The sequence below is a fragment of the Aythya fuligula genome, chromosome 17 (genome assembly GCF_009819795.1).
Source record: "Aythya fuligula isolate bAytFul2 chromosome 17, bAytFul2.pri, whole genome shotgun sequence".
Classification (NCBI taxonomy): Eukaryota; Metazoa; Chordata; class Aves; order Anseriformes; family Anatidae; genus Aythya; species Aythya fuligula.
The window spans coordinates 5,287,868-5,303,247 of NC_045575.1; the positions used below are offsets into that span (position 1 = coordinate 5,287,868).

The 15,380-nt window shown below is 62.9% G+C and overlaps 1 protein-coding gene across 1 annotated transcript; it reads left to right on the plus strand.

Annotated features, from left to right (window-relative positions):
- The first annotated feature begins 8,214 nt into the window (after window positions 1-8,214).
- LIF (LIF interleukin 6 family cytokine) lies at window positions 8,215-9,217 on the plus strand. The gene is made up of 3 exons (XM_032198711.1): window positions 8,215-8,278; window positions 8,398-8,576; window positions 8,780-9,217. The coding sequence occupies exons 1-3, from the start codon at window positions 8,215-8,217 to the stop codon at window positions 9,215-9,217; spliced, it is 681 nt and encodes a 226-aa protein (XP_032054602.1).
- Window positions 9,218-15,380: the final 6,163 nt, after the last annotated feature.

Below are 15,380 nucleotides of genomic sequence, written 5' to 3' on the forward strand. Positions count from 1 at the left end.
CAAAAGCCCCCCTCACTTAGTGTGTCGGCGGGGGGGGGGGGGGGTGGGCTCGCCGCTGAGCCCCCCCGTTGACCCCCTTGCCTTTCCCACGGGCAGGAGCAGGAGCAGCACCTGGCCTTCACCCGGCTGTGCCGCACCAACGCCTCGCTGGAGTGGCTGCGGGGGACGGTGGTGACGGGGACCGGGGGGCTGCGGGCACTGCACGGGGCCATGGCCCGCATGGACCGGGCGCTGCAGGGAATCAGCCAGCACCAGCGCGACCTCCACCCCCCCGGGGCCCCCATCCTGCGCCGCCTCGACAGCACCCGCCTGAAGGTGCGGGGCCTCCTCAGCAACCTGGAGGGAGTCCTCCATGCCCACGGCATCGTCCCCACCGTCCCCACCCTGCCCCGGCTGCCGGCGGCCACCAGAGTCTTCCAGCAGAAGGTGGAGGGGTGCCGGATCCTCTGGAGCTACGCACGCTTCACGGAGCAGCTCAGCGCCCAGCTGGAGGAGCGAGGGCTGCGGGCGCGCCGGGAGGAGCGGAGGCAGCAGCGGCGAGGCCGGCGGCGAGGCCAGCGGCCAGCGAGGTCGTAGGGAGCCCCTGCCACCCCTGCTGCTGTCACCCGAGCTGTCCCCAGCGCCCTGGGGCTTGCGGTTGGATGCGGAGAGCCCGGCGCGCGGCTGGCGCTGGCACAGACGTCCCCCAGGTGCCACCACGTGTGGAGGCCACCATCGGCCAGCGGGGTCACTCTGGGTTGGTGACGTCCCCCGTTTGCCAGCCCTGCCTGATTTTCCAGTGATTCAATGGGTCTGGTGACACGTCCTGACTAAGGGGCCGTTCGCACGGCACCCACACGCTCGGCGCAGGCAGGGTGCAGCCCCAGACCGACCCAGGCCGCTTGTGCCACCGGCTTGTCACCCCCTGCCTGCCTCTCGAGGGGTTTGCTGAGCCCAGAGAGCATCTGGGGGTGGCTTTCCTTGAGCCTGGCGTCCCTGTGAGCTTGGTGTCCCCATGAGCCTGGTGTCCCCGTGCACTCTGTGAGCGCAGTGTCCCTGTGCTCATCCCTGCACGCCTGGTGTCCCTGTGCCTGTCCCCGTGCCTCATGTCCCTGCACTGTGTCCCCATGCCCTCAGCATCTCCATGCCCACCCCTGGGCCCTCGGTGTCCCCAGCGTCCCCGAGCCCTGCACTGTGCGGGTGGGCACCGGTCCCCCAGTAACTTATACGTGACAGTGGTGCAGCTCCCCTATTTATTGAAACCATCGGTTTAATTTAATATGTCCCTGCACCTGGGAGAAATATTTAAGGATACCTTTTTTAATATATAAATTATATATATCTATTTTTGTTATTTTTTTTTTGTACTGTGTTAAGCTGTAAAGGTAACGATGTTTTATTTATGAATCTAAATATTATTTTGTACTGGGAGAAGGGCACCGGGCCATCCTGGCCAGGTGGTGCCCCCTTATTTTTATATCACAGCAGACGGAAATAAAGCATTGACCTCGGCCCGTGGGCTGCTGCCTCTGGCCTGGCACCTGTGCGTGTGTGTGTCTGTGTGTCCATGTGTCCGGCTGTCCATGTGTCCGGGTGCACGTGCCTCTCCCAGCCCTGAGAAAAGCCCGCGGGGTTTGCTGTGCGCAGGAACCGACTCATTCTGCGAGTGCTTCTGGGGCTTTTCAGGGCTGCAGGGTCTGGTGCTGCCAGGAATTCTCCTGAGCGCGGTGATGTGGTGAGGGCACAGCGAAACCCGAACAAATTCAGAAACTGATTAGCAATAACCTGAAAGGAAAATGGGGCCACAAGAGGCCAGGGGGACAAAGTAGGGGACAAGGCTGGAGGGAAACTGCAGAGCATGGGGGACGATGTGGGACATGGCATGGGGCGGTGTGTGGCATGGGATGGTGGCACATTGTGGCACATGGCACAGCATGGGATGACAGCACAGTGTGGGGCATGGCATGGGATGGGATGACAGCATGGGGTGGCACATGGCACGGGATGACAGCACGGGGAGGCACATGGCACAGGATGACAGCACGGTGTGGGACAGGGGATGGGATAGGTTGGGATGGGATGACAGCACGGTGTGGCACACGGCATGTGATGGCAGCACGACGTGGCAGCATGGGAAGTGGCACGGCACGGTGTGGCACATGGTGTGGCATGAGATGGGGTGGCAGCATGATGGGACGTGTGGCACTGGGGACGCTCTGTGGCGTGGCACAGGGCATGGTGTGGGATATGGCAGACAGCGTGGCACCAGCAGGGTAGGGAATGAGGCACGTGGCACACGATGGCAGGTGGCACAGCACAGGGTGGCACAGCGTGGCACACGATGGCAGTGCCTGCAGGGCGCATGGCACAACACGAAGCGCTGCAGCCTTGCCTGGCCCTGGCACCGCACCTGGCGTCACCGTGCCAAGCGGTCCTGTCCCTGCCACGTGGCCAAGGACGTGGTGGGGGCCCGCTGCTACCAAGCACTGGCCCCGCTGAGTCAAAAATCCTAAGACCCGGTCATGTGGCACCGCGGAGTCACTCGTTCCTTGCCGTGTGCCCGTGCCTGTTCCCGGCCGTGCCGGCGGCACTGACTCAGTTGCAGGCTGCACCGCCGCCGGGACGGCCACCGCCGCCGTTTGGGGACCCTCCGGGGGGGACAATGTCACCATGAAGAGTCCCGGGCCGGCCCGTGGTGCCACCTCCCGCCAGCTGCCATCCACCCAAGAAGGAGGCAGCTTGGATGGGCTTCGAGGGCGCAGGTGGGTGACGCTCCCCCTCGGGGACCTGGGGACAGCGGCGGGGATGGGGGCGATGCTGATGGCAGCGTCAGCCCCTCGGTGCTCAGGGGAGCAGGATCCAGCACCCAGCCCTCTGCCCAAATGTGGGGCTGCAGGACTTGGGGAATGATGGAAAACCTCCTTGGGAAGGGGCTCTTGGGGTCAATCCTGCAGGTGGGGCAAGGTGTGGGGTGGCAGCATGCCACCGACCCTGTGTCCCCAGTATCCCCGTCATCCCGACCTCTTACAAGTTGCCCCATGGGCAGCGCTCGGAGGAGTCACCCCATGGTGGGGACTGGCCTTTGGGGCTCCCTGTCCCCTAGGGCGCTTCTTATTGTCCCCAAATCCATGGGGACCATCAGCCTGGCTGGGATGGTGGCAAGCAGCAGGGTGCCCACCACCCATGGGGGTGACACCGGTGGGGTGACACCCATGGGGGGTGGCACTGGTGGGGCACAGGGATCCGAGCCCAGAAAGGTCCCTCCGTGACTCAAAGGGGAATTCGTTCCCTGCCCGTTATTCAGCCCGGGCTTCCCCGGCACAGGGGTGCTGCCTTACTCACAACTTACTCAGCCCCCCCGGCACCCAGCACCACCCAGACCCCCCCAGGGGGCTGCATCTGCTGCTGGCATCCCTGTGTGTCCCCTGATGGGGACAGCATGGGACGAGGACATCGGGGCTGCCGGGACCCTGATGGCTCGGGCGGGATGGGATGGGGATGGAGGGGTGGTCATGGATGGGGATGGGGCAGGAGCGAGGTGAAAAGTGCTGCCTGTGTCCCTGTGTCCCTGTGTCCCCGTGTCCCCGTGTCCCCGTGCCCCGTGTCCCGTGGCGGTGACAGGCGCGGACAGCAGAGAGCACTGTTCAGCAGGGCAGCGCCTGCCGCAGCCTCGCCTGCCAAACCCAGCCCCAAGAAGCCCCAATTTGGGGCCCTGGCCCTACACGTGGGATCACCCAGCCCCGTGCCCCACCTCTCTGCCCCTCCCCACTCCAGCACCCAGCCGCATTTTAGGGCCAATTCCCCCCACACACACACCCCCACCTCCCTTCCCCATCACCCCCCCAAAAAATCCCAGCCGTCGCGTGGGAGCGGGGCCACCATCCCCGGCCGAGATGCCGATAGGATTGTGTCACTGCCCGCCGCCGAGCACGTTCCCATTCCCTCTTTTGGGCTTTTTCCGAGTGCATCATCCCCGGGGCGGGTGGGTGTCCGCCAGGGACCCCCTGCCCGGGTCACCTCCCCTTGCTCGGGGCACAGAGGGGGCGTTGGGGCGGCCGCAGAAGCCACTGGAAAAGCCGAATTTCCTGGATGCCATCAGCAATCTGCCCCGGCCGTGCCTGCAGATGGGGTGGGGGCAGGTTTTCCTATAGGGGAACCTATGGGGGAGCCTATATAACTAACGCGTTGCATGGGATTAAACCTAACAGCTCAGCCCAGCTCCCCGCTCCCGTCTTCCGCAGCTCAGGTGCTGGGAAAGTCCCATTTTTCTGCATGGGTCATTTCCCTGATTTCCTCCTTCTTTATTAATTAGTTTGGCCGGAGAACCTGGGGGTGATTCAGGAGCTCGGGGGGCATGGGGATGACCGAGCTCATCTCCCCCCCCCCCGCACCCACGTGCAGCTGGGAGCCGGGAGCTCCCCGCAGGTGAATCAGCCCCAACTGCACAGCACCGCATCCCCAGGGGCCAGATCCTGCAGAGAAATTCAGGGAAAGGGCAGGAAACGGCGGAGCTGGGGCTTGCGACAGCCCCACCCCCAGATTTCCCTACTGCTGTTAATGAAGAAACGCCAGTTTCCCAGCTAATTAAGCGATACGGTTAATTAAGAATGAATTTATCCACGCGATGCTGCTCGCTGCGCACCGGCACGAGCCTCGAGCGAGGCTGCGGGGCTGCGGCGAGCCTCGTCCTCCCCATCCCTTGCACCTCCCTTTATCCCCATCCATTTTTGCAGCCTCTTTGTCCCTTGACCCCCCCCCCATTTCCCGAGTCTTCTCCCAGCATCCCAGTAAGGCTAAACTGGGATTTCACTGGCGGAGCACCAGCACAAACTCCCGCCCTCGAGCCCCGGCTCGCCCTCCTTGCCTCACTGACGGGGAAACTGAGGCAGGCGGTGGCTACGTGACGCCGAGGGCGACACCGGATCCGGCGGCCGGTGCTGCCCGAGCCCCTGAGTCACCGCGCTGCCCTGCCCGTCTCGGGGAGGGGGAACCACGCGCCGAGCCCCCACGGCAGCTTGGGCTTGTGCAGCATGCCGGGGCCGGCGCACCAGTGCCCCAATAAATCAGCGGCACCCGGCCACCTGCGGCCACTTGGAGCTGGAGCTTCGTGTGGACGGATGGCTCTCGTGGCAAAAATGCTGGGTATATATATATATATATATTTGAAATCCTCTTTTTTTCTTCTTTTTTTTGGAGGGGAGGGGGGATATTTTGGGGAAGTTATCTTCTTTTTGTTATCTTTTGGGGGATTGCTCTAAAATATGATGCCCTGGGGTGCTTTCCTGCTCGGGGGATGCACCGAGCGTCGCCGGAGCTGTGACCGTGATGCTGCGCACGCCACACGTGGCACCGACCGCAGCAGCATCCCCAGGACATGGTGATTTGGGGACAGGCAGACACGGCAGGATGGGCTCCCAAGGGTGCTGGTTCTGAGGCTCTCACCTGCCCCATGCAACACCCAGTGCTACCGGGATGTCCCCACGTCCCCCTCCGTGTCCCCCCAGGGGGCAGTGGGGTGGCCGCAGGCTGTTGTGTCACCGTTCCTCGACTGTCACCCCGGCAGGTTTCACGCTGCCAGCGCAAACAGGGCACAAACTTGCTAAACCTGATTAAAAGTTGCAGCTTGGCGTGCCCCCAGAGAAAAAAAAAAAATATATATATATATACACACAGCGAGAGAGAAACATGAAAGCGCCTTTAACCTGCTTCGAGCCCAGACTGGGGAGCGAACGGCCCCGAAGCATCCCGGGGAGAGGGAGATGTGGGACAGGGTCCCCCCCACGTGGGGACATGGACACGGGTGGCACAGGGACACGGGTGGCACAGGGACACGAGTGGCACACCGACACGGGTGCTGGCACCCTCTCCAGAGGCGTGCAGGGCCGACGCAAGGGTTAACCCCGGGGGCCGGGCCGGCTGTTGCCGCCGGGTGGGTTTGTCTTTTATCCCAGTGGAAAAAGAATTCAAAAAAAAAAAAAAAAAAAAGCAAACAAAAAAATTTAAAAACTACTTTTTTCCTTTTTTTTTTTTCCCTTTTTCTTTCCCCAACGCCCTTTGCGCCAGGGGTGCGTGTGCTCCGCTCGCAGCCGATCCCCCCAGAGCGGACAGACCACTGCTGGACCGGGGATGCTGAGGGCACCGCATCCATCCCCTGACCCTGGGGGGGGGGCACCGCCGCCTTCCACCTCCACCCCAAGAGACAAGAAAAAAAAGAAAAAAAATCTTTTTCTTTTCCTTTTTTTTTTTTTTTCTTATCTTTTGGGGGGGTTGTTTTTTTCTGCACGCTTTTCCCGGGGGCTGAGCTTGGCCACCCTGTGGGGAAGCACCGGCCCGGGGGGGGGGGTCCGGGGGTGAAAGTGCTTGCGGAAACATGAGTCACGGCCGGAGCGTGCGGCACCGTGCGTCGAGGCGTCCCCCCAACGCCAACCCCGCGACGCCCATGGGACCCACGCGCTTGGGTGCCGCGCTCGGGTGCTTTCTTTTTCCCCCCACTGAGCCGCCCGCCAACCCCCCCCACCTCCCCATAATCCCTCCCCACACTCAGCCCGTGCGTGAAAAAAAAAAAACCGCAATCCTGGTGACATCAACTTTATCAGAAGTTTATTTCTAAGAATCATTCACGATTCGTCTCAAAGCCCTTTACTTCCTGATTTAGTTTCAATAGAAGTAATGATAGTCTTTCTCTGTTTCTTCCCCCCCCTCGCCACCCCCCCTCCCCTTTCTTACAACACAGGCTCACTGGAGGACCGGTATATAAACCCAGAGAAGTCCCCCAGTATGAACATGAATTTCTGAAAACGTCCTCTGCCAACACCAATCTCTATTAAGTTGCTCCCGGGACACAGCTCACAATGAAGTTCATTCCAGCAGGTAAAAAAACAAACAAACAACCAAAAAAAAAAAAAAATCCCAACCTTGAAAACCCATCCTTGGCAAACCTCTCCCCTCCTCCTCTCCCCCTTCTCTCCCCTTCCCCACCCCTTTCTGATTTCGGTGATGTCCAAGCAAACAAACATGCGCCGCGCTGCGAAGCCCGCAGCCCTCCCGACGCGCCGCTTTCCCCGGGGTTAGCATCTCTGGGAATTGGCAGCGGGGAGCCAAATGCCTTTCTGGCGCTTTTCGGCCAACATCTGGCCACTTATATAACTCTAAATAATTCCAAAAAAGCGCTGGGGTGCGGGGGGGGGGGGGGGGGAAATCTTGCTTTTTTTTTTTTTTTTTTTTTTGCTTTTTTTTTTTTTTTTCCCCTCCTGCTTTTCCTCCTTCTGGGTCCGCTGCTTAATTGGGAGCGAGGGAGGGCTGGGGAAGCTGCCAAGCGCGGGAGGGCTCGGGAGCGTGCGGCTCCGCGCCGGCCGGGGCAACGCCAGCCCCGGGGCCCCGCACACGTGCACCCGGCCTCGCTCTGCCCGCCTGTGAAATGGGCACAAGGAGGAAAGAGGGCTGGGGGCCGTGCCGGGGGGAACGGGGCCGTCTCCGGCCCTTTGGGGGCTCGGTCCCCTTCCTCCCCGCGGTGCGTGGGATGGGAGCAGCGTCGGGCTGGGGATGGCGACACGCCCAGGTAAGTCCTTTCCCATCTGGGCACGGGTGTAGCTGCAGGAGGGTAAATAAAGCGATTATTGTATTACCTGGGACCTGCGGCAACGCGGAGGCTCTTACAAGTGCGGACAGCTTCGGCGCTTGTCAGAGCCCGGGGACTTTGCTCGGCGGCAGCCCCGGGGCACCACGTGGGACCAGGTCCTCGGGGTGCCTGGTGGGGACCCCCGGGGCACCCCATCCCCGGGAGCTGGGCACGGGTGACACCAAGCTCAGTGCCAGGGCTGGGGACACCCATCCCGGACGGCACCCAGCTTGGTTTCTCCTCCCGGCACAGGGGACACCCGCTTTGGGGGTGCCGAGAGGGTCTCAGCACCCCGCTGTCACCCCACCGGGGTGACCCAGAGGCTCGAGCGCTTCGCTTGTTCCTCGTCCAGGGGTTTCCTGGCTGGCGGCTCCAGCAGCTGCGCGGCCACTCCCCGCCACGGCTGCGCCCACTTCGCAGACGGGGAAACTGAGGCAGCGCGGGGGCCGGGGGGGGCTGGAGGCCGGCCCCGAGGCAGGTTTCCTTGCGGGAGCCCCTGCTGAGTCAGCCGGGGCCGGGGTGGGGCCTCGCTCCAGCAGCAGCGGAGGATAACGGGGAGGAAATCACTTTGCATATTTGATTAAACCCCACAGGTCGTCACCGGGGCCGCTTGCGAAATGTGGGAATGCCACGGGGCGCCCCGCGGGGACGGGAGGCGGGGGAGCCCCGGCCGGGGGGCAGGTGAGGGGCGAGGGGGAGGCGAAGCGGGGGCGACCCTCGCCTCGTGGGGTCGGTGCCGGGTGGGGGGGATCCCCACGGGGTCGCTGAAGTCGCCTCTGTCCCGTCCCCCCCCTCCACAGGCGTCGTGCCCTTCGTGGCCCTGCTCCTGCTGCAGCGGAGGCCGGTGGCCGGCCGGGCGCTGCTGGTGAACGGCCCCGGCTGCCCCGGGAACAGTTTGTGCCGTGCCAACGTCCACGAGCAGACCCGCAAGCAGGTCGCCCTGCTCAACGCCACCGCCCAGGACCTCTTCAGCCTCTACGTAAGTGACACCTGCGGGGACGGAGCTTGGGGAGGGCGCACGGCACGGTGACACCAGTGGGAATAGAGCATGGAGGGGGGGGGGGCGCACGGCGGGGTGGCCAAATCGGTGCGAGCCGGTGGCCGTGGGGGGGGACACGAGGGGTTGTGGGGAGGCGTGAGGGTGGCCGGGTGCCCCGGGGTGACGCTCGCCTCTCCCCCCAGCTGAAGTGCCAGGGCGAGCCGTTCAGCAGCGAGAGCGACAAGCTCTGCAACCCCGGCGGCATCTTCTTCCCGGCCTTCCACGTCAACCGGACGAGCGAGAAGAAGGAGGTGATGGTGGCCATGTACAAGCTCTTCGCCTTCCTCAACGCCTCGCTGGGGAACATCACGCGAGACCAGGAGGAGCTCAACCCCACCGCCAAGGAGCTCCTGGACCGGCTCCACAACACCACCAAAACCACGCGGGGCCTCATCTCCAACCTCACCTGCCTCCTCTGCAAGAACTACAACGTCTTCCAGGTGGACGTGAGCTACGGGGAGAGCAGCAAGGGCAAGAGCACCTTCAAGAAGAAGCAGCAGGGCTGCCAGGTGCTCAGGAAGTACGTGCAGGTCATCGCCCAGGCGGCTCGCATCCTGCTACCTCATCTCAGCCCCGCGTGAGCCCCAGACCCGGCTCCTCTCGCCCCCGTGAAGGACGGCGGAGGACACCTCCCCGCACTGCCTTGCGCCCATTTCACAGCACGGCAGAGCAAGACCCCCGAGAACTGCCTCCTCCTCACCTCTCGCCTTCCTATTTATTACCTCCTGCTGATGCTGTGCTGGCCCTGGACCCCCCCTCTCCATGCTTTAATTTATTTGCTCCTTTGCAGCAGCGCTTCCCGCACAGAGCAGGGCCGAGGACCCTCCTGTCCACCCGAGGGCTGCAGGAGGGTGCAGGCACTGCACGGGGCTGCGGGGCCGGACTCTGTCCCCCGCACCCCGGCGTCCCCTCCGCAGCACCACGGGGAAATGGGGCATTTGGCCCCTTGGCTTGCAGCGCCTAGCAAATTTTTTGAAAAACAGAGAAAACGTGACTCAATTCTGCCGGTTGGCCTCCAGGGCCAACCAAAAGCCCCCGCTTCCACGGAGAAAAGGATCGGGGTTGGGGAGTGCGGGGCTCGCACCCCCCTTGTAGCTGTCAGGGCCACGGGGATGCGCTCCCGCCGCATGTTTTGGGGCTGGATCCCTCTGAAATGGGGCTGAACTGGGGGAACCGCGGTGGCCAGGGCTGGGTCCCGCCACCTGGGATGAGGCCACCCTCCGGGGATGGAGCCGGTGGCCACGACACCAGGGAGCATCCCACTGCTTCAGAAAAGCACTGGTTTCACGGGAAGGGCTTTGGGCACCTCCGAATGTATGGCCCGGCCCGGGGCTGGGTTTTGCATGGATGGGGTTTTGGGGCTGGCATGGGGACGCAGGGACGGACCCCGGGGCCGGGTGGCCAAGGGTAATTTATTGGCACAGCGGAAAGCCTCGCGTGCACCGAGCGCTAGGACCTGACTTTTAATATTATTATTAATAATAATAATTATTAATAAGATCTGTGGTAATATATATGTATAGAATTTTATTTAAATATTTATTTTTTTATACTTTTACTCTTTTCTTTTTTAAATAAAAGAAGACAAACAGATCGTCTTCAGCTCCTCTTTGCCTCATCAAACACCACTGCGGCTCCAATTCTCCCCCAAAATGCCCTCAGGGCTGCCCCAGAGACCCCCGAGCACCGCCGAGGGCTGGGGGTCGCCGTTCCCTGCCCCCTTGCTCCTGTTTCCCTCCCCATCTCCTGTGGGACGGCTGCTTTTTTGGCTGCCACTACTGCCCTAGCACTAAGAGATTTTCCCCTGGGGGTGCTTCAATTTTGATTTTGAGGCTCCCTGAAGCTGCCAAGCGCCGGGAGGGTGCGTGCAAGCGGAGCAGGGAGCCCTGCAGTGTGCTCGGTGCGCGCCAAAGATGCTGCGCGGACAGACCCAGGGGTGCTGGAAAATGCCAAAACCCAGCGAGAAGAGGCGAGGGAAGGCAGCAAGCATGTACGGTGGGGGGGTCGGGTGAAGCTGCAGCCGCCTCCAAGTCTCCCAGGCAGCCCTGGGAGAGGCTCTGAAAAGCTTCGCCCAGGCCAAGACCACCTAACGATCCAGCAGTGCGCCGGTCCTCTTGCATGGGGCCGCACCGGTTAACAAGGGGCTGATTATCCAGGAGACGTTGGAGCGGGATGATGAAATTTTCCTCCTCCTCCGGAGCCCTCGGGCCTCCCGCCAAACCTCCCAGGCATGAGACAGAGAGCGGATGAGCTAAGATCCTGTGTGATCATCTCTCGTGTCTCGGAGGAGCCCCAACAAAAAAAATAATCATCAAAATTGAAAAGCCCCCAAAAAAGCCCTCTTGCTCTGCCCCACTGGGTTGCTCTGCCCGGCTGCAGCCCCGGCACGGGGTTGAGCCCCAAAACGTCACCGGTATCCCCAAGGGTCCCCACGGGCACAATGTGGCTGTCACCCATCACCCCCATCCTGCCACCAGGCAGTGGACCCGGGTGTCCCCTGGAACCCTGCTGTCACCACCCCAGAGGGTGCCCAGGATGGCCCCCAGCCCATTTCCAGCCACTCCATGGGAAAATTCATCATCAAACAGCGGCCAAACCCCCCCAAAAATCAGGGATGGGGCAGGGCACAGAGCAAGACCTCCATCCCATTGGGATGGGCACCACGCAGCAGGGCCAGGTCCCACAGCACATGCTGGCACCGTGACAGCTGCAAGGGCCACCGTGTGTCTGGGGACACCTGGGCGTCCCCAGGGCTATCGGCACCGGGTCAGGGTGCGGCCAAGGTCTCGCCACCGCAGCCCCAGGCTGGACATCCAGGCTCCATCACCGCTGCGGTGGGATGCTCGCCCTGCTTGCCACGTCCACACTCACGGCTCAGCCCCACCAGGGGTGCAGCAGGTGCCCGGGGGTGTCACCGTCCCGTCCCCACGTGCTCGAGGGTCGGGGCTCGGGACCAGGGCTGCGGGGCCGGGAGCTGGGAAGCGCCGCACGCTCGGGGACGAGGTCTCGGCGAGCGAGCGCGGCGGCGAGGAGCTGTGCACATCTGGATTTCTCACGCTTGCGTTCAACGTCCCTCCTCAACCAGATGGCAAAAATAAATAAATACAATAAATCAGAGCCTCCTGACACAAATTGGGAACTCACGCCCGGGCTCTGCGTTTCATGAGTCTCCCTGGAAGACAGTCAAACGCAGGCGAGGACAATGGGTTCACTTCTCCCTGGTGTCGGGTCATTCCCAGTTAAGGCTCATTAGCGGCGGGCGGGGATTAACCATTCCTTCCCTGGAAACGTGGCTACTTCTGAAGTGCAGACAGGCTCGTGACAGACCCAAAACTGGAAAAATCCCCATCCCTCGCCTCCTCCCGGGGCTTTTGGGCCAGGGCCGAAGGCGGCCCCCAGCTCGTGCCATCACACTGGCCAGGACACTTCGCCCCGCGCTCCGCGGCCATCCCAGACCCCGGGGAGATGGACGGGCTCGCGCTGACATCAGCCAGCCTCCGATCCCACCCAGCTGGCGTTCGGGGGAAGCTGGCCAGCCCCACGAGCGGGACGGGACGCAGGGCCTGCAAGCACCGGGGCGAACCGGCACGGCGGGACCATCGGGACCTGATTAGCGGTTCCCTTTTGGATATGGGACTGGAGAAACTATTTTGGCCGGGGTAAAAGCCAAGGAAGGGGGGTGAGGATGAGGGGGGGGGGGAAGCTCCGGAGAGCCAGTTTGCTGTCATGAGAGCGGTGCCTTCGCCCCGATAACGGAGCGGTCTGACCATCAGCGAGCAGTCCCCGAGCCGCGAGGCAGCGCTGCCCTGGGGGAGCGCGGTACGTGAGGAGCCGCTCCTGCCCGCGGTGAAGTCAGTGCCGCTGCCTGGGTGTGACTGACTGACCTCAGCCCTTGGCCCCGCGGCGCGCATCATGTGCTAACTCACTCCCCGTGTAACCCGGCCGGACGGGTCCACGCCGCTGCCCCGGGCCATCAGCCAGACCGGACTTGCTGCAGGTGCGGTCCCAGGGTCCTGCGAGCGGCCGCGGTGCCCGCGCTGCTTCCTAAGGGTGCGAGCCACCGCTGGCATCCCCAGGCAGGTGGCCCCATGGCCACCAAGCCCGGGTACCACTTGGGTATCCCAGCGGAGCAGCCTGCAGTCCCCTGCACCCACCGCCCCACGCTGGGGATGGACCCGCTGGAGCACACGGCCACTTCTCCACCCCCGAGGTGCCCCCAAGGGCTGTTTTTTTGGGAAACGCTGCACTGGGAGGCTCGCACTGCCCACAGCAGCTCCCCGCCGTGCCCGGCCTCTTTATAGGACCCAGACCCCAGGCTGGTCCCCGCGGAGGGGAACATCGCGTCCATGGGGCTGGCCAGCGGCTCTTTCTCACCGTCCCCAGCTGGCCGCTGGCCCGAGCACGGAAAGCACAGAGCTGAGCCCATCTGAAACGCATTCGTCCCCGGGCACTGTTACTGCAATAGCAGATGCTCCTGCGGGCCCCCGACCACATCACAGCGCGGCGACGCAGGAACCGCACGCTCACACGGGAAGAAACAGCCCTTGCCCCGAACGAGCGGCCCGAACTCCTAATTGAAGACCAACCGTAACAAATAAACAAGACAATGGGCTGGAGGCGAGATGAACGCCGCGTCTTTCGCAGAGCCCGGCTCCTCCGTGCCCTGCGGGGGACTTGGCGCGAGCCGGCGGCGCAGCGGGGAGGGCGGGGGCCGGATCCGGACCCCCCGGTGAAGCCGCTCACTGTGCGACACCGCCAGAGCTCACGCTGGCCCAGGAGCTGCGTCCTGGATGACACATCCCCGCGGTCCCCCGAGACCCTCGTCGGCAGCTTTGCTAAGCAAGTGTTTAGTCTTGCCGCGAGCGGGCTTGGACCGGGATCAAGCTGCTGGAGAGGACGCTCCTCACGGCCCCCTGGGGCCGGGGGCGCCGGGGACCCGTCTCCAGCCACCCTTCGTCACCCCCACCCCGTTGAGGACAGGATGAGCTGCCTCACAGGGCAGCAGCAGCAGTGCCAGTATCAGGGCATGCAGCCCAGAGCGGGTATCTGATGGCTGGGGTTATCTCTGCACACAAACAGCACGCGGGGAAAATTCCCCAGCCTCAGGGTCTCTTGCCACCGATGGGCGAGCCTTGATAAGGCGCTTGGCACCCGAGCCTGATCAGACCCTGATAAGATGCCCAAGCAGGAGGTGTTGGAAGGGGAGCGAGCACCCCGTCTCCTTCCACCCCCACCAGCAGTGACCTCGTCTGACATGAATTTATCCCCCCTTGCAGCAGAAGCTGCAGGGCTGAAGCTGGTTAAGGTGTAACTGCTTAATAGAGGCGTTCTGGATTTAGCCCAAGCCCAGGAGGGGAAAAATCAGGGCTCAACGGGAAGGTCTCACCCAAGGAAAGGGCTCGGTACCTGGGGGACCTGCAGAGTTTGCCAAGGGCAAGCGGGTGGGATCTAAGCCCTGAGCATGCCCCCATAGGAGCGGGCATCACCTGGAGACCCCTCCAGGACCTGGGGAGGGTGGGGAAGGATGATGAGCGGGCACACGACGCCGAAGCCCCCGTGCCCGTCCCACCGCTGTGACCTGTGGTCCCAGCCCCGGGAGCCAAGGGGGTTGTGACATCTCCGGCTGCGCAGCTGCGGGAAGACAAGCCCCTGCGGTCATTTTTCCCACTATTCCACTATTTCTGTTATTCTCCAAAGAGAATAAGTCCGAAAATTAGCGAGGGAGGCGGAGATGCCCGAAGAAACAGAGAAAATGGAAAGCAGAGACTTCTTTCTATGTTCAGGGGGGGTGGCAGAAGGGAACCATCGTGATTAGGAACAAATGCGCCCTTGCTCGAGCGTTTCCACCTGCTCTTTGCTCTCCCTGAGCTCTCCGACCCCGGGCGGCGGCAGCACCTCCAGCCCCGTGGCACAGCGGGGAGAGAAGGAGATGCTCCGAGCCAAAACTGGGGGTGCCTGACACTGTAGCACCCATAGCACCCATAGCACCTAGCTCAGCACCTCCACCACATCACACAGACCACATCAGGACCCCACCACTGCCCCCCCCCCCCATCCCAAGGCCACAAAGGGCGCTCAGCTGCACCTCCCTCAACCGTGCTAAGCTCGCCGCATGGGTGCCAAGCATCCCCCCAGGCTTTGCCTGCCCCAGGGACACTTTTCAGGGCTTAGCTGACACGTTCACTTCTTGCAACAAAGCGAAATACGTGCCTGGTGCTACCAGATGCGGGTCACGCTCCCTTTTCCCCCGTGGCTGCCTCTTTGAGCCTCATTTCCTAAGAAAACGAGGTGTGTGCGCAATCAGGAGCCTGTGGCTGCCAACCAGCAGCGACTGATGGCCCGGGGCCTCACAGGTAGGAAGCTCCTACACGCCTTGCGAAGGCAGCAGCCCCAGCGAGCCCCCCGGCAGTGGGGAAGCTGCGGCAGGGCCCAGCCTTTACCATCCATCCGAGAGTCTCCTCCTCTGCGCCCAGGCTCCCCGCGAGGCACGGAGCTGTTGGGAGCGGTGCGCCTGACTCATGCTGCAGCTCCGAGAGGGATGTCTGCACTCGTGCTGCCTTCCTCCTGGCCCAGCACTTCCCAGGTGGGCGACATCCGTCCCAGCCCCACAGAGGATGCCCGCGGGGCTCCAGGATGAGGTTTTCCATGGGGGAGCAGCAATTACCTCAGTGGCACTGCCAAAACCCCAGGCTCTGCTTTTGGTGCCCGTGGGCGGCCTCTCCCCGCGCCCAGCGCCCTGGCACC

What these genes read in the sequence shown, in the direction of transcription:
- LIF (XM_032198711.1), top strand. Translation starts at nt 8,215, where the DNA reads ATGTGGGAATGCCACGGGGCGCCCCGCGGGGACGGGAGGCGGGGGAGC. An exon ending in GAGCCCCGGCCGGGGGGCAG is followed by an intron (nt 8,279 to 8,397) that starts GTGAGGGGCGAG and finishes CCCCCTCCACAG; the next exon opens with GCGTCGTGCCCTTCGTGGCC. An exon ending in AGGACCTCTTCAGCCTCTAC is followed by an intron (nt 8,577 to 8,779) that starts GTAAGTGACACC and finishes CTCTCCCCCCAG; the next exon opens with CTGAAGTGCCAGGGCGAGCC.